Source organism: Petromyzon marinus, chromosome 6 (assembly GCF_048934315.1).
Source record: "Petromyzon marinus isolate PM22_M1 ecotype Great Lakes invasive population chromosome 6, UKy_Petmar_22M1.pri1.0, whole genome shotgun sequence".
Lineage (NCBI taxonomy): Eukaryota > Metazoa > Chordata > Hyperoartia > Petromyzontiformes > Petromyzontidae > Petromyzon > Petromyzon marinus.
In genome coordinates, this window is record NC_133672.1 from 12,122,766 (window position 1) to 12,141,846 (window position 19,081).

Below are 19,081 nucleotides of genomic sequence, written 5' to 3' on the forward strand. Positions count from 1 at the left end.
TAATTGACACAATGATGTGTTTAAAAGTTCCATTTTGTTGGGGGGGGGGGGGTGGTATTTTCATCACACCTCCTGCCGTTTCCACGTTCTCGAGTTTGTGATGATGATCGCATGACTCGTGGGTGATCTGCGGGTTCGGCCGATGCACGCGCACATGCACACGTGTTGGCTCAGGGCCAAACCTCGCCGAGCCTCCATAGGCATCCTGGAATTGTGTTTCACGCTCTCGCTCCGTAAAGCCACAGGGACTCCCGAGCAGACCCAAGTCCAACTGCCTGTGCATGTAACCTCAAATAACACTTTAGCAGCTTTAGGAACCGTCCCCCTTCAAATGCTGTGTAATTTTCACAGAGTACAGTGTTATTTAAAGTCGTCTTTATCCACGACAATGTGGAGGACCAATATCGCAGATCATATCATTTAACGCGGTCAACCGCGAATTTACTCCGCTTTATATGTGGGGAAAACACCAAGAAAAATCATGGGTAAGAGGAAGTTTATGGCCGTGAAGTCGGGTAGTTTTTCCAAACGCTATAGCTTCCGTGGATAATAGTAGGAGTCGTGAATTATAGGGTCATGGGTAATAAGGTCATGGATAAGAGGAGGAGTTCACCTGTATTCAATCACAGGAACGAAATTGTACGTGTAAAAAAAATACTAATTGTGTATTCAGATAAAAAGTGAGCATCTTAAATTAATATTAACAATAAAATACTTGCAGCAAAACCCTGAGATGCATGAGGCGCACACGTTATATTTGACTGTCAATGTATTTGAAGCGGCAATAACGACTTGAAAAATCGCTCCACATGATAATTTTTGTTCTTTCATACGGGTTTGAGTGGTGGCACGGTGGTTAGCACACTGTGTTTAGATTTATTCCCGGCCATAGTTAAAATGAGTGCTGAGAGTGACATCTGCACTGGTATCTTGGGCCACCTCCTTCACCGACCCCGCACTTGCCAGCAAGCTTGGTCAAACATCACCAAAAACCCACAAGACACGCAGAGGCTCTGACTCAACAGTGGATTGATAACGGGCTGTGGATTATTAATATTACTGCGAATATTTTCATCTCTCTTAAAACAATTTAGTAAAGATCGATGAGCTTGTTTTTTTGTACTTCAAAGGTTGACGTGAAAACTTCCGTGGACCCTTTAAGGAGGCCGAAAGACAAATGAATCCGTGGCACTTCCGTGTGACGAGGGTAACAGAGGTAACGTCAAAAAATGAAGATGGAGCGCGGTGAGATGAAGTCAATTATGGACAGAGCAACAGGATGTGCCTGAGCACTCGGAACACGGGGCAATTCATTACCCAGGCTCTGCCAGTGGGTATGAAACCCGAGCCCAGGTCGACCTTTGGGCCTCACCACACGTCATCTCACCTGGGGGCTTCAAGAATAACCAGACGCATGATCGTCTTTTAACAAAATGTCATTTACACCCAAACGTACATACACATTGTGCCTCTGCAGATTTTCATTCAAGCAAGAACATAACGTCGTATTTTTCCTCTGCTTTGGGAAGTCTGCTGTAAAAAAAAAAATGTATGTCGGTTCGTTGCAGGTGATGTTTGCTGAGGTGTGTTAATGAATGAAGTTGGTGCTTGTCTGGATTTCCTCTGGTTGCCGGCCATGACTAACCCACAGCAGCAGTGTGCAGGTACTGCACATAATGCTGCAAAAAAACACAGCACCTAATTAATACAATGTGGAAAACTAATCTTTCTTTACATCACAACCAAAGCTTTGGATCTGTGGCTCAAGATATTACTGCATGCAAAAGAGCGCCATGCTATTTTAAACAACCCCCAAAACCTCGATGTTTAGGCCCGCCCCCAACTCTCTCTTTTTTCTTTGTTCATTTTCCTGGATAAAAAAACAGGAGTTTCATTTTACCAAACTGTGGTATGCTGCCCAAGCCACCTTCGTTATTCAAAGGTTTCTTTGTAAGTTTGGTGCGGCCAGGAAAAAATTGTCATAACCAAAAGAGTAAGCATATTTGAAACTTGGTTAGATTTGTTATGGGAAACAAACATTCATATTAAAGTTCAAGAGAAAATTTTACATTAAACACGTGTTGTAAAGTCTCCAGTTAGAACGATGCTAAAAGGGATACAATATTTATTTTAAAAAACGATGCATATATAGCACGTATAAACAGCTCTTTGATTGAAGAGTTTATTTGAACAGGAGACAAAATAATATCCTTTGCATTATTGACATTGTATTATTTTACGAGCAAGGAAGAGTAGGCCAACACATCCTTTGGAGGGACTCTCTAGGAGGGTATAGAGGGCCTCTAGAGTGGAAGCTCCTGGAGTAAAGCCTCTTCAGCAGTCGTGGAATGACAAAGCGATTGCAGGGCTGCACCTTTATCTCATGGTCATACTGCACGCGTATTAAAATGTTGACAACTGGAATGCGGTGGATTACACTTGTCAATGACGTTGCAGGTTCTTTACAATCCATTTTCCAGTGGACAGCATGCTTTTTTAACACCTGGTCCAGTGGCAGACGCATTTAACAATCCAGTTGCACCAAAAACATCAAATTCAGAAAACTTAACATATTTTGTCAGAATACAAATCAACGAGAAATTACTTGTCTAAACTAAATACTCTTGAAATTCAAGACACTCTTAGGAGTGGAAAAAATATATAAATACGTACATTTTCAAACACCGATGTAACACCATATTAGGCATGAACGTCAGGAAATGTTACCGCAAAAAGCAAAGTCGTGAATGCTGTTTGGTCTGGGTGCATGGTGCCAGTTACCGCTAATGGCCAGCAAATGGAAAATGACCAAAATACAATCGATGGCTTTCTCCTGATCCAGGCAGAAACCCACTCGCATGTCTCTGCGTGCTTGAAAATTTTACTGGATGGAGCCCATGTGTGTCAACACATTAATGTGCCATAGATGTTTCTTTCCCACACGTGTATTCAGGCCATGCAAAAGTAGGAATCAGAAATCAAAGCTGCGTAAAGCATCAACGATCATGTAACAGCACTAAAACCCACACCTGAAACAGATGAGGATGATTTTAAACTACGTGGAAAAAAGACAAAAAAGAGGCAAAAAATAGAACAAAAAACTCAAAGGAGGTACACAGAAGGCAAGAAAATATTAAAGAACAAGACAAGAAAGGAGTCTATGGTTTTTGTTTAAGGGTGGAAGGAGAATAAGCCTGGCTTCCTGGGTTATCTGCCTTTAGAGATAAGAAAATAGGGGGCAACTGCGTAGGGAAGAGTTCTCGTGAGGTCTATGGTTCAACACTTTGAACCCCTCGTCTAATAGTCCTGATAACGTTCTGAGAGCACACCATGATAAAGTGGCTCCATCTGATCGCTTGGAGAAGTTAAAGTGCATCAGGCTATTCTGAAGAAGGCCCATTGTGTGCAGGTGTCATCACGGATATATTACCTGCATACAATAAAAAGCGTGGCCTCCTAAAGCAACACAAAGCTGCCTTGTGTAAGTGCTGTATGTCGGCAATAAATATGTAAAGCTGCAATACGCCCAATGCCATCATTGCTATTACAAAATAACATATGGTCTCCATGGAAACAAGAACGAGGCATTGCTCATCTTCTGTAGCCAATGCCGAGAATTCCACCTCAGCAGTCTTCCCATAAAGTTAACCGATGTTAAGGGCGCCACAGTGGCGAGATATTAACTACTTTGCTTGGAATACAGGAGGCCATGGGGTCGATCCTGACCCTGATGCCTGTATATTTGGAGTTCACATGTTCTCGCCGTGGTTCCGTGGATTTTTTTTTAGGTCCTCCGGTTTTTCCCTCCACATTTAGAAACATGTGTTTAGAGTGTTTGACTGCTATGAATTTCCACGTGATAAGCCACTTTGTTAAGCTATCATTTGTGGCCAGGTTACTGCTAAAAAAGAACTATGTAGCTCAGTGGGCCTTACCTGGTAAAATAAACAATAGTTTGGTCGTATAGTTTATAGTTAACTTTCTACAAAGTGTATACTCTTTTTATAAACTCTCAAAGGGAAAATTATTGGTTGAGTCAACTTCCTACCAGAATTTGAAGTTGTGTATAATGGTGCGAGTTTGAGAGGACATACAATGTGGAGATGGAGCAGTGAAATCAACTCACGTGCAAGTGCTAAGATGGATTTTTACATCGCAGAACCACAAGAGATGGCAAGGGCTCACCATCCAGCAGCCGATTGATTGACGAAAATTAGGATATTGTGTCCAATTATTGAAACGCTGATTGAAAGAAACACAGTCTATAGCCAACGTTTACGTGGCTTACAAAAAAAATGTTTTTTTTCAGTCAGGTATCACAATTGGACAGGTGACTGCAACCCATGTTCCAGGCAAAAAAATAATAATTAACCCTCGGAATGACAGAATAACAGGGAGGCCACCACCTGCAATGGGTTTTACTATTTTCCTGACTCCCAATGTTTTGTTTACCCAGTCAAATGGGGCATTCAAATCTGACTTCCTTGCACTGTGCTAGTCCCTGCAACAAAAACGCCAGGTGCAAACAAAGTGAAATGCCACCCTGACCGAATGATTCATGGCCACAGGATTAACAAAATAACGCTGGCAATGGTGAGTGCACTTATGAGCTTGTGAATGTGTTATCGGCTAATGTTATTGGGTTTTTTTCTGCAACTTTACCTGGTTACTCATGGCGAAGATCAGTGACGTGGGTATAAGGTAATTATAGTGCTGTGGCAGAAAATTCCCAAAGTATACGGGAGAAATAAGTACTTGTGTATTGAGGAATAAAGAAACACACTAGCACTCAAATAGGCCATACTTTTGTTTGAAGAGGAGAGGGAATTGAAAATAGTTTATACATAGCATTGCATTCTCAATCTGTGACCAATTTGAGGCACAAGAGAGCGTGCACATGGTCAAGCATCTTCTGACGCCATCATAAAATATTGTGGGATTACTGGCAAGAGAGGACATTCTTTATTTTTTCCATAACTCACGGCCATGAGCATGGCGAGAGACAACATGCAATCTGTAACATTAATGCCACTATAGGGACACTCCTTTCCGATTGCAGATCCCATTAAAAATATATATACCTGACCTCTGCTTATGGAATGCATTATATCTTTACAAATGAGCATGCATACCCCCTTCTTGTTTCCAAATAAGACGTGCTCTGTACACATTCACCGAGGACATACAAAATCCCAGATACAGTACGGCAAGCACTTCCTAACCACCTCAAGCAATAGGGCCCCAATGAAGCCACTGTTTTTAATTTTCTCCCTCTCCCTTTCCCGCTCTCTCCCCAACTGCAATGCCAGATTAAATTGCTTTACTTTGGAATGTCAGAATATAACAGGCCTTTTGTTCTAGTCTCGCCAATGTGTACCTAAGTAAAACAGTATGACCGTGAAGTGTTAAGATTGTGTTAATAATGCGATTCTTAAAATACAAATAATAACAATCATATATTTTATAGTAATCAAATTAATGTTGTTGTTTATTTGAAGTGTAATTATCTGTAAAAATACGAATGATAATGAGATGTTTTAAAATATATATTTGTCTGATATGTACGATTTACATAAACACTATTGGGGGAGCGGTAGTGCACAGGTTAGCACACCGCACTCTGATCCCGGCGACCTGAGTAGTAAATAATATGTGAACCAGTCCTGGACACTCCTTCCTTCATCAACTCACACTCGCTATTTTGATCAAGTATGGACAAACAAACCCACATGCTCGATCCACATTGCGTCGGGAGGCTTTCATCCAGCAGTAGTATGTAAACTGTTATTGTTAAACACTAACATTCAACCAGTATGCACGAAAGACTTCAAAATATTTTACACATTAAGCGTGTGCATACTTAACATTTTGAAGAAAACTTTTTTTTCTGTAAGATTTTGTACGAGCACCTGCACAGGAAGTGTGAACATTTTAATGGCTTTGGGAATATTTTTTATGCTTTTTCAGGTGAAAGTCCAGTGGCACTGATCCTCACAAAAATTATTTCACTCTGGGGCTGAGCTATTGCGAAAGTTCCCAGGCTGTGGTACACATGCAGGGGTGTACTGCCGAATTCCCAGGGTCCGAGGATGAGTCCATCACTGTCACTCTCATCTACAGGAAGGCCAGCATTGGATGATGAATGCGACTCTCTTTTAGACACCACCACCATCATCCATCTGCTACAAGACTTAAATCAAAATAATTGCCTTATCTTAAGCCACTGGTGTGTGATTGAAAGCTGCCATTATTCAAACGAATGTTTCGTTCTACGTCTTTACATTTCCTCAATCGCTGTGTTTTACACGTAACTGGTGCATAAAAGGTTTTTTTTGTTGTGTGACGGGCAGCATTTCAAACTTTGTTATTTTTGTCCATACTTTATGAGCAGGATTGACATAATAAACATTTTTTTATGCATTTCATGTCACATTTTTCACTCTGGTCACAATAACGATAAAAGCAGCAATAATTCAAAATTGCAACATTGAAATATTTATAGCAGATCAGTTTAGACAATCCTGGGTGGTTTGGTAAGATAAAGTGTGAGCCAAACCCATTCACCTCATATTATTCTGACATCCTTCCATAACACCGTGTAAAATACGGCTTCCAATTGCCTTCCCAATTTCATGCATTGACAATTTTGAAACAATATATCATGAATCCAACAGGAGACTGTAACCTATACCACTTTGAAGGATGTGTACAACCGAGGATTAGGTTGTCCATTTCTAAAATACGACTGAGCGTAAGATGCAGCATTTTAAGGGCAAATGGGTTCCCTTGTGTCTTCAATTAATGAAAAGTATGGCTAGGTGTACAAAGAACAATGGATTTGACCTTCATTTCAGTGGCTATATAGCTGCATTCCAATTAAATGCAGCCTGCATCTGTGCTGCATGAGAGAATGTTGTACGAGTGGTCCCATATTGGAGTCTATTCTTTCCTTTCAGAAGACATTTCATACCCAGTTGCCAGGGTAATAAAACAGATTAAGCGAAAGCAAATGGATAAAGGTCCTACCCTGCATTTGCTTGTTCACGCCATTGTTATTGGAAGGGGCTTCACCAGAGTTAGCTCAAGAGAGCTCGACTAGAGGAATAGGTAGGAGTACCCACACTTTACCCAACCACACACGACCTGGCAATCGACTCAATATAGTGTGCCCATTTATACTCCTAGGGTGGACAGAGATGGGGTAATTTTAGAATACTTGGTCCATTATTTCACTTTGCTTTGACAGGGAACTTAAACACGTATCATTTCCATGGTAATTAAGACCTGTATTCCTAAAATAAGCAAATCCAAATAACAAAGGAGGTAAATATGAACTGAATATTATCAGGTACAGACTTTGAAGAAACGTTAAGAATGTTAAGTGGACTTGGGCACGGCAAGTTGTGAGAAAGTAAGATGGCTGCTGGGATTAAGGCTAACAACCCTGAGAGAATGTCCACCATGGAGATGGTGCCGATGAAATCAGCCTGTGCACAGGAGCCAAATGGATTGCTATGCTGCAGAACTGTGACAGATGGCAATGGCCTTTGGGATGGTTGCATCTAGCAGTGGATTAATCGTGACTGATGGTGATGATGATGAGCAGATACAGGGCATACAAGTTCGATCAGGCCACTGACATTCATACACGTGAGAATCCAAGGGCTTAGAAACAACGGAGTTAAAATCAGACCGCTCGACCCGAGCCTGCCTCTGAGTCATTTCCCTGCCCAGCTAACAGCTGTGCTTTGCAAAACGACAATAGCTTCCCTTTCCGCATACAATAATTTCTTGTGCGTCAGTCGACACATATGGCCTTCTTCCACTGCTCTCCAGCCAAGGTGCTGGGCCTGGTTCTCTTTCCTCACACCCCGCATACTCGTTGCCAGCAGTGCCAGTTGTTTTATTTGACTCTGTGCCCACAACTTTTAAATGGTCTCCATATAAAATATAACCATTGTTATCCTTTGGTTACATTTCATGTCACGTGATGCATTCTGCTCTCGAATATAATCATTTACAGCCCTTTGTCAATCCACTTCTGTGTGAAGGCCTTCCCACGCCATATCGGTCATGGGGGCTGCTTGACCGTACTTCGCTATGCTGGTCAGTGGAGGTTGATGAAGAGGTGGGGCCTGGGACTGGTTCAGATATTACTCACTGCTGATGTTAACCATGGCTGGGCATCGAACTCAGGTGACCGGGATCATTGTGTGTTAAGCACTGCGCCACCATTCTTCCCAATACGCTGTGAAGTTTTTAAAAACACGATTGGAGTCTTGTGTGTGTTTTTGAAACCCGTTCTACAAATGTTGCGTTATATAAATGTGTTCATTGTAAATCTACTACTGTAGAATGTTCTAAACTTATGTGCATGCACATGCATGCGTAGGAGTCATACCTGAAAAATAACACGCTGCTTAAAACTTACAAATAGAGTTAAACGTTCCAATAAGAAGCAGGCACTTACAGAATAAATAAATAATAAATTGGGCCAACTCCGGCCCTTTAAGAAGTGAGATGTTCACGACTGTAGCAAGGAAGATTATATTCACCATCAGTCCAAAACTCCCCACCGTCACGCTTGATTTAATGAGGCGAAGTGGGAAAGTTTCTAGACTGTAAATATTTTTGATTTAAAGCTTTCGTGACTGCAGGGATTCATATTCTTGGTTCTTTCGGTAAAGTCCCTTCACGTAGAAGAGACTTCTACGTGACTTTACCGAAAGATTGTAATATGTTGGGATTTAGATTGAGCTGTATGCAAAACTGTCCACCCGCACTCATGCACCCCTGCCCATCTCCCCTCTGTGTGTGTCCGAACACATCTAAATGGTCATGAGTTCAGACTGTTAATGACTCGTTGCTGTAGTTGAAGAGTTGAATTTGTTTCATAAAAAGGTTGATGCGCTCAAATTTGTCATCATGAGTTGCACTTATATAAATAACTTTTATTACACATTCTTTAAAAAGATCTCTTGATTTTTTGTTGTTGGCGTTGTCACATGACTTGACTGTAGGGCTATACCACTGAGTAACGTGATTTAATATCTATAAAATTTTTGGAGATCCTCGACTAATGAACAACAATGGAAATCTATTTATAACAGTAGCAGTCTTATGAGCACATTTCAAACATTCTCCACACAATTAATAATGAACATTTACACCCCTCTATAAATCCACTGTTGGATTCATCCTTCCTCACGCCATGGGTTTTTTTTGACCATACCTCATCACTCTGGTGATTGTTTGATCGTAAATGGGGGTGCCAAGACTGATTTAGATATCATTCACAGCTGACATGAGCCATAACTGGGAATCAAACTCAGGTTTGCGGGTTCATAGTGCAGTGTAACAATGACTACAGCCATCACTCCACCCCTTGCAAGTATCAGATGCAGTATGGCTGGATTGCTAAATTGAATTCACAGAGAGAACTAACGAAATTGGAATTTCTAGTCGTGAATAAAACTGGCCCATCGCATGCACATGAACACAACAGCAATAGCAATGCTGTTCTGTTTCCAGGCAACACACTGGTTAAGCCCTCAGAGATCACCGCTTTAGGCCACCTTTCCCCTGGGTGGACCTTTTGAAATGAAGGTCAAGCCTGGTAAATGAAACAGCCCTTCACTCAAACACACACAGCCAGACACACACACACTCACAGGGAGTCATTTCCCCTCTTCCCCCAGTCATTACCTTTATCTTCTTCTGATTGCAATCTACATGAGTCTCCCTTGAGTAAAAAAATATAAGAAGGCAATGCACCCGCTCTCCAAAATTGCCATGGAATCCCACTATAAATCCTCAGTGTCTTAACACTGTGTAAAAAAAAACAATATAGGAAAATTATTACTGGGAACGGTTTTTGCTTTTAATCAAAAACTTTCTTGTTTTAGTTTACGTTCACCGTGTGTGGCGCACAAAGACACACGGCCCGGAGATATTACCCTATTGCGAACAGCCATGACCTCAGCAAGCACAGAACCGGCAGAGTCACGAGTCACGGCAGATAGAAGCAAGAACTGAAGATGGGCCAAGTAGGACTGTGTGCGACCGTTTGATGTACTCTGCGAGCGATCCCTCCCCGTGTGTGCGCTGTGTGCGACCGTTTGATGTACTCTGCGAGCGATCCCTCCCCGTGTGTGCGCACGGGCCCGTGGGTTCCGTGGGGTCACCCGCTCTCGCCTGCTGTGCCTTTCTCACACGTCCCCACCCCGTAGTCCCCTCCCTGTAGCCGGGGTTCCCACACGCGCGCACGAGCAACCCGTTATGAGCCTCCTGGGAGGTGAGCATGGCGAGAATGAGATCGACCTCCCTCCTCGCCCCCACCGCGCCCCCCGCCCCCCTACAAACAATGAGTCCGTGTGTCGTAATCATGCGGCGGAGCTCTGTGGAGCAGAATGTTCGCAGTTGAGGGGGGAAATCGTTTCCTGCGTCGGCGACATTTGCAGGAAAGTGATGCTTTACCGCAAGGCAGAAGTGGGATTCAGCAGAACTGGCTGTGAATTCGCATTATAAAAATGTATATATTTTTTTTACTTTACATCAATGCCACTTTATATATTCCGTTTTTTTAATGAAATCAACATGCTCAACATTACACCAAAAGATGTAAACTAGTTATTTATTTATATCGGATTCTGGTGACTGTCCTTAAGCGATGGGAGGTAATCCATACATAGGTACCATCACTCAAAAAAAACATTGCGTATAGGGAAACAATTCCACCAGTCTGCTCTCAATCCTCCAAAGTGACTGTCGGGGGATTATAGGTATGTGGAAAATGCTCGGATTTTCTCCTTGGGGAATCGTTATTTCGGAAAGCGAAACCTTATTTGCAATTTACCAGTGCGTACATTGTACCTCTTGAAATTGCTCCTGTTGTCGGTGCGGTCTTCACATTTGATACAGGTTTAACAAGTGTATAGAATGAGTTCTGCAGGCTACGTATTATGCGCTTAGTTCAGCGATGTCATTTTGTAAAAAAAAACTTTAACAAGGGCGTGTCCTCGCATTGTACCGGATAAACGTGCAGGCTGAAGATGAGGTTTTTTTTATTCTCGTGCGTACTTTTAATTTGAAAGATAAAATTACTGATCAAATATAATGAGATGCCATTTACACGACGATAATAATAATAACATAATTTAACTCCGGCAACATCACGGCACCTCAATGTTTCATCCAGCAGCAGATTGACAAATGGGCTGTACATAGGCATAGGTGAGGCGGCTCAACAGTTGAGTGTGCGGCTCGCAACTGGAAAGCTGCGAGTTTTCAAATCTTGCTTTGGCATTGACTCAACCCATCATCTCTCTGGTTGGGGGGGGGGGGTTGATTAGAAAATAGTACCAGTTTGTGGGGAGGTGGTCGTTCTATGGATAAACTTCCCACCGCCATAGATGACCACCACTATCAATGCTCATTTGAGAAGGGAAATAACTTTTGTTTCTGTGCACGACTGAAGTGAAAGGACAGAGAGGAGGAGGACCGATCGATGGGCTCACCACAAGCTCGGAGAAACGCATGTCCAGCTCCTCCTGAGAAGGCATGGGCATGGGGGCCTCCAGGGCATGGATGGAGGAGACGTGGTCACGGTGCAGCGTGAGGCCATGTGTGATCTGCGGGGGCTCGTCCCTCTGGCACCCGTCGAAGCAGCACAGCAGACACCACAGCCCCCGTGCCCGCTTGCGTGGTGCCATGGCCTGTACTTGGTAGAGCTCTATGTCCTACCATTCATGCCACCCCTGTGGAAAAGAAGGAGGGGAGAGACGGAGGGGTAAACATTGAGCGGGAGCACGAAGGGGGCGAGGGTATTTAAGTGCCCAACAACAAAAAAAACAAGTCCTTACCCGTGATACAACTAAAAGAGTGTCTGTGAATCACAGGAGGAGCAAAAAATGTAAACTTCCGCACAGGAAGAGGAAATTGGATATATTTTTTGTTATACTAAATATAAACATGATATATTTATGATAGAAAGGCCTTGACTTGTAATCAATGAGATCTGTAAAACAAAAGCACTGCTTTATATAGAAAATAAATAGTTTGTTGTTATGAAAGCAGCAGATTATGTGCGCAATACTTTTGAAGCAATTACTTTGGTTTACTGAAGCTTTATTTTTCAGCCTCGCTTCTTTGAAAACATAAATAGGAATTATAAATTGCGCTTCAGAAAAATAAGTGAGTCAGACGTCGGCTCTGATTCGCGTCTGGGGCCTAACAATGTGAAATGCTTGCTTTTATTGTTGTTTTTCTGTCCTACAATTCGCTTGCATGTGAATGCTCTTGAGAGGATATAGCTCTTACTGGAGCTGCACGTTTGTTTCCTTGTTTCTCGAGACATTGATTGTGCACACATGCAGACCCCGTGGGGATTTTTTGAGGATTTCTGTTTCGGCGACAACGCACACAGGTGAGCAGCAGATTAACTCAGCTCCCTCGTCCAGCGTGACACAGAGACAAGAGAAACAAGCACAGGGAGGGAGGTGAGTGTGTGATTCCCACAACACGCTCCGTCTTGCCGCAACCAAAGCCGGGAGAGACACTGACATCGCCATTGACAGTCATCACAAGGAGAGCGCTGTAAACCGTATCAATGCTGTGAATACTATTTAAAGAATCTAAAGAAATGTGATTTGTTTTTTTGTGATACCGCGTTGGCAGTGGTGCTCGAGCACAAATAGCGCTAACTTAACAGAGTCATCAATAAAACTGCCTGAAAAAGAAAGCATGTTTTAAAGACTGTGTTTTTTTATAGCAGAGTGATAAATTTATCTGCTGTAAAGTACGGCCAATGTGTTGAGTTTTTTTTAAGGCGGTAGATCTGTATTAAAACTGTGTACAATCACGTGGGAGCTAACTGTGATGATGCCACTCATGTTAACATTCTTAAGCATATTCTTGGTTCTTTCGGTAAAGTAACGTAGAAGGGAAACAATAAAATAATAAAAATATAAAACAATAAAATTCTCACGACGTTTCGACTGGAACACAAGCAATCATCATCAGGTGTGAAAACCACAGCACGAAAATTTGAAAAAGTGGCGGGGTTTTTTTAACGTTAGCACCACGGAGAGCGATTTGGCAGTTATTCAGATGGACGAGTCCATCTATGTTCGGAAAAGAGGAGGGGGGAGACTAAAATAATGAATGCGGTCTGAAAGCCACCGTAAGCGTGAACAATCAATTAAGACCCGAAATGGTTTATCAAATCCTTCCAATGATTGCTAGGCCAGAACACATCTTCTCGGTTGAAATTGTCTCTGTGTTTGTATATGTGGATAACCTCATGAACGAATCTCTCATGGTAGCCAGATGGCTTGCAAAGAATCTCTGTCTTGGAGAAGTCAATGTCATGTGAGCCTACTGAATTATAATAGTGATCTGCCACGGCCGAGGTGTTGGTTCTACCGTGTTTTAGGTCTGCTTTGTGTTCACGAATGCGGTCCGAGACGTCGTTTGGTTTCTCCAAGTTAACGACTACCACAGAGGCAACTTAGTTTGTAGACGCCAGGGTACTGTATGTCCGGAATCACATCTTTTACAGACGGAACCAGATCACGGATTTTATGTAATGTGTTGAATCGGACCTGGATCTTGTGTTTAGTCAAGATTTTGGAAATATTTTTTGTGATGCCCGCAATGTAGGGTAAAGTGATGGTTTTGAAAGGCTCCTCAAGAGGGTCCTTCTTCATGGTTGGAGTGATAGCTTTGCGGATTTTGTAGCCCCCTTCACCTGATGAAGGCCACTTGTGTTGTGGCCGAAACGTCGTGATTTTTGTTGTTTTATTTTTTACCTACGTGACTTTATCGAATATAACCAAAGAGTATGAAAACGGCTGTCTAATTAGTGACATTCCTGAAACGCTTGCTGGCGACTCCATCCCAGTACCCACAGTAGGTAGGGTGATACCACACACTTGCACGTTGAAATAGGCCACGTGTTTCTAATAGACATCCATTGCCGGCGAAGGTACGCACACGGCTACCATTCATTCCTGCGCGTGTTATCTCTGACAGATCCCCCAAAACGAACCGTCACGGAATGAAAATCTCTCTCTCTAGTGGCGTCAGTCAACGAAACATACCACACCTTTAAGCGCAACATGTTGAGTTTTACTTTTCAATTTTTCTCATTTATTCATTTGAACTTTTTTTTATCAAGCTCATCAGACGGAGAAATAAGTATATTTTGTCTGGTTGCAATGCAGCAGAAGTAGAATCCATAATATTATGAATATTGGTCGCGAAAGCCTACGTGTTAAACAGAAGTAGAATTGTAAATGGAGTCCACAATATAGAATGTTTACAATGTTTTCAGTAGTTTAAGAATCTAAATATTCAAGTTGAAACTGTTGAGAGTATAGTGAAAAATCCATCAAACATTTTGTCAGGAAGAGTTTGAGGTGCCAATTATATTCATGCGATTCAATAAACAAAACAAAGTTTTGCTGTTAGACACACAGCTGTTTAACTTTTTGATATTCTAATCTAATTTCAGCATTGATAAATTAAAAGCAGGTGGAGTGGTGGGTGTAGTGGTTAGCGCATTGCACGATGAACTCGGTGACCTGGGTTCATTTCCCAGCCATGACATCTGTGGCGAGTGATATCCAAACCCGGATTGAGCAACATGGTGAAGTATGGTGAAAAATTCCCCAAGACTGACACTGTATGGGAAGGTCTGTATCCAGCAGTGGCTTGACAAAGACAGACAAATGAAAAGACCAGCGGCAGTGTTAAGCGGGCGTATGGTAAGATGAAGATGGCAGTCTATAAAGTATTTATACAAATACAGTAATACAGGATGACAGGAGTATGTAATTTTCCTGACAGCAGCAGGTGTTCACGGCTCAAGAGGCCCTCGTGGCCTTGAAACGAGCGATGATGGAAATAACTAGAATTGTTTGCATGGATAAAAACGCCTTCAAACGTATTCCGTTTCCTTGTGCGACCACAAAAATCTGTAACCACCGAATATTTCCATGGGTTCAAAGGCAACCACTGTCATGGAATTAGCAGATAATGACTTGCTAACATGCAGGGTATATAAATTTAGGAAATAAGGGCCGATTAATATTTTTTTGCTGGCGAGTTGGCAAAAGACGACACCAGCTTAGCCTTTTCAGGGAGACACAGCGGAAGGGGCAAGATGCCAACTATGTTGGGTATGTGGGGTACAAAGACATTACGACCCATTCACGAGTCAAAACGATCAATTCCACGAGTCTTTTTTTTTCCCTCAACAGAGCAAGACACCAGGGTAGCAGAGGACAGAGGGTGGAGAGTAGGCGGGCACATTCTAGGTCGGCGCAGACTGTTGGTGGAGTTATCCCAGTTTTCAAATCCCGCATTGGGCCATTGCAGGTGCACAACGGACAAGGAGGGGACTGTGGAGGAAAGTTGAAACAGAAGGGCGCACTGTGTAATTTAGACCATAGCCATCAGGTGCGCGGCAGGAGAAAAAAATCAGCAACCACGTGCGTGATTTAACGCAAGTGCACGGACTGTACGCACGTGGATGAAAGGCAATACCGTTTAAATGTTATTTATTTACTTATAAAGATCAAATGAAACGAGCGATACGCTGAAATGTGCGTAGGTAAAAGGCCACATGCAAGCATTATCCATTGTCCCAAAAATAAAGATTTTGTTAGACCAAGTAATGTGAAGTGTGGCGCTACAATTTTAAATGAATGGATTCAACTGCATCTACGAAATAATATCACATTTATTTTTTAAACTCTTAGGCGGCCAGCAAACTTCAATCAGCTAAGCAAACCCACTTTAAGTACTCGGCTTAAAAAGCTGTAATCTTATATTTATATAAGACCGTGCAAATGTCAAATGATGACAATAGTGGCCACTACATCGGCCATTACATAATTTATGGATACAAAGTTTAAGCAGAAATAAAACAAATCTGTGTAGCCAGCGGCACAGTGAAGCAATCAACTCCCACCTCTTAGCAAATGCATGAACTTCCACGATGTAGGGTTGTCATTCATTTAAAATTTAATTATTTTCCGTCTCGCTTGTACTTTCTTCTTTCTGTTTGTACAGTTTTGTTCATTCCACAGGACTAAAATGTTATATTCGCAGATCGTTTCATGAATTAAAGAAACCATTTCTTCTTTGCACACGCACCTTGATACGTATAATAGGAGCGTTAAGAAGCAATGTTAAATCGATGACGCGTAGTTACGCCACCATTAACCAGATGTTGGCCCATTATCACCGCATCTCCAGTTCATGTGAGGGAGGCCTGCTAGTGCGCCGAATGAGCTCGGCTACCACAGAAACACTTCACAAGAGGCTGGGTGGGCCCCATGTGCGCTTGCAATTCCAGGACTTGGAAATCTGAAACAAGGGCGGTAAAAATCAGTTGGGCTCTTATTTGTGGACACGTGCGTGACGAGGGGCCATCTAACCCGGCGACCGCGGTGCAGCGTTTCTAGTACGGTGGTCTCCCCCCACACACCACAGGCATCCAGCGAGGTTTAATGTGTCCCCTTGGGGGATAAAACTGAAGGGAAAAAAATCATCCCACAACCCAAGTAGTGGCAATTATATGAGATATAATGTTCTTGGTTGCAAATGTTTGAAGGGGGGGGGGGGGGGGTGGAAAGCCAAGGCATGGTCGTTTCAACACACTGCTGCTGCGTAGGTTGCGTTGCATATCTCTCCGGGGAGTTATCGGGTCATACCGCGTGTTGTTCGGCATGATGTTTTGCATTTCACTTCACGTGCCAGATAGCTTCTTCTTCAGCAATGGGACCTTAGCATGTGGAGTGAAACTTTAAATGGCGTGCCGCACCACAAGTGTGGCGCAACCAGAAAACACGTCAAATGACTTCTCAACACGCTAAGGAAATAAAAGGGTTTGTGGTACTGACAACAACAGCATGCAATCATTAATTTGTATTTTGAACCGAGTAAGACAAAAGTGGGGAGTTTCAAAGAACCAGGTAAAATCAACTCCTGGGGTTAAGCACCACACTTGATAATGTATGAGGTTGCAGTTTAACTAGCACATTGTTGTTTAGGAACATCTGAAATTAGTTCCTGCACATCATATTTGTGCTGTTTACAGGCCAAGAAAATGTTGTTAAGTATAATTACATATGAGGCAGAGTTGGTTCTTGTAATTCTGTCATAACTTGAAAATCTTCTCTAATATCGTATTTGGAGTGAAAGATACACGTAGAACTGTGTTCTGGGCCTTCACATACAACAGAGATTTGTTTAGGCTATCAGCCTATTGGCTTTTCAGATCAATATTGCCCATCAACATGTATTTAAGCAAGCAAACTCTGGACCTGTTTTGACCTTCTGGGGCTCATCAGCAGTCATGTTCGTGAACAAATGCTTCTGGGCTGCCAAATGTTCGTGGCAAGACCACTCCATCTAAACTTTGGGGCCCTGTTCAACATAATAAGCGTGTGTGCAATATTACATTGTAGCTGGGACATGAAAGTTTGCGAGATCACCACAAGAGGCAGAATATTGAAAATGTACTTCCCCATAAATATTTCACTGGGATCCGCAGCTGAAGATGTGATATAGCAGTAGTATGTCTGAAAGGGATCCTTTCAAATCCTTTCCCTAACCCTGACTTCCTTTATATTTAATGCTTCAACGGCCCCCAACAGCTCATTTAAGTCGGTATTCTGTCAAACTTGGCAAATAAATGTGTCTGCAACAACCATCTCTGAAATACTCCAGTGTCTTGTTAAGACGCAATCCGAAAGATCCTCAACTACGCCCGAATGACACCAGCCGATTAACAGATGCACATTCTTCGAATCTATTACATTCAAGAGTGCACAGGTCTTGGGTGAAACTCTCCTTTCATGTGTAATGTGGAGCTATCGGCCCTGCCTGTGTAGGCATTGTGTGACACGCGGCACAGACCCTGGTTCAGCGCATTTCTGATGAAAGGGGAAGTGTCGCTTCCCCGGCAAGCTGCTTGTATGCACATGATCACGCATATGTCTCCGCAAGGCGGATGCAGTTGATAATGCTTGTCGGCAAAATTCGGATAAATTACAGCAGAGTGTGCATTGCTCTCCAGGCGCAGCTTGACAAAAAAATGTAATAACACGTTTGTCAAGTGACAATGCCGAAAGAGAAAGATCATCTCTCTGCTATGACGAAGGGCCATTGCCTGTGATGTCACCACTTCATGTACTTCTTTTCCTCTTTGGGGCAGTGTTTTTGACGCATGCGTTGAGTTTTTGTTCTTTGTGTTTGTGCACCACTGCCAACGCAGTGATTTATCCTCATTGCACATTTTAGTTGTCCAAATGTGCTACTTGTAAAGTATGTTAACAAGGAGATTTTTTTTTACTTTAAAGAAATAAAATGAAGCAATTCTGGGCTCTATGCTGAGTTGTTATACATTGCCCATGCAGCAATTAAAAAGGGACATGTTTTACATCTTCAACGATCGCGATCTCACGCTACAATGATGGTTATCAAGCGTTTTGGTTTTAATGAGAAAAATATGCACTTTGGAACGTGCGTTACCATCTCGCTTCTCCCAAAGGTTGCCCAATGTTTGGATTCAGAGTCGTATTTTGCAAGGCCAGCACGAGCTGCGAGCAGATGGCTCTAAAGGTCTTCCTGGCGCAGAAGCCTGCAGCGGCATAAATAACAATGACATATGGGCCATGTCTGACAAGATCCAGGGGCAAGAGTTAAGTTATTTCAGGCACAGGGTGCACTGCCTTTGTGGTCACACGAACGCATATCAAGCACCGCAGCATCAATCGCACGGACAACACAAATATTCGCAGTGGGATCTGGGGCCAATTGAAGCATGCAACCGGTACGGAGGTCCACTCGAGCACAACGAGAACCGATCTCAGCCGAGGTTCTTTAAAAGACACGCTGTGAAAATTTTTACGTGACTTTTATTAGTCTTCGGCCGAATGTTGGTAATCTTTATATGCAAGAAAGCTGCTCCATCCAGACATGAAAGTGCCGATTACAAAAAAAAACACACGCAGAATTAGTTACGGTACATTGCAGTGAAAAGTTAAATAAAACAGCGCCGTCGCCACGCGAA

At 42.6% G+C, this 19,081-nt stretch overlaps 1 protein-coding gene across 2 annotated transcripts in view; it reads right to left on the reverse strand.

Annotated features, from left to right (window-relative positions):
• Nucleotides 1-19,081, reverse strand: part of LOC116939491 (disheveled-associated activator of morphogenesis 2-like) — a 118,384-nt gene that overhangs the window by 77,796 nt on the left and 21,507 nt on the right. For both annotated transcript variants that reach the window (XM_032947918.2, XM_032947917.2), the window contains exon 2: nt 11,517-11,756. In XM_032947918.2, the coding sequence (XP_032803809.1) occupies nt 11,517-11,711 (195 nt within the window). In that variant the 5' untranslated portion in view covers nt 11,712-11,756. The remainder of the gene's footprint in view (nt 1-11,516; nt 11,757-19,081) is intronic.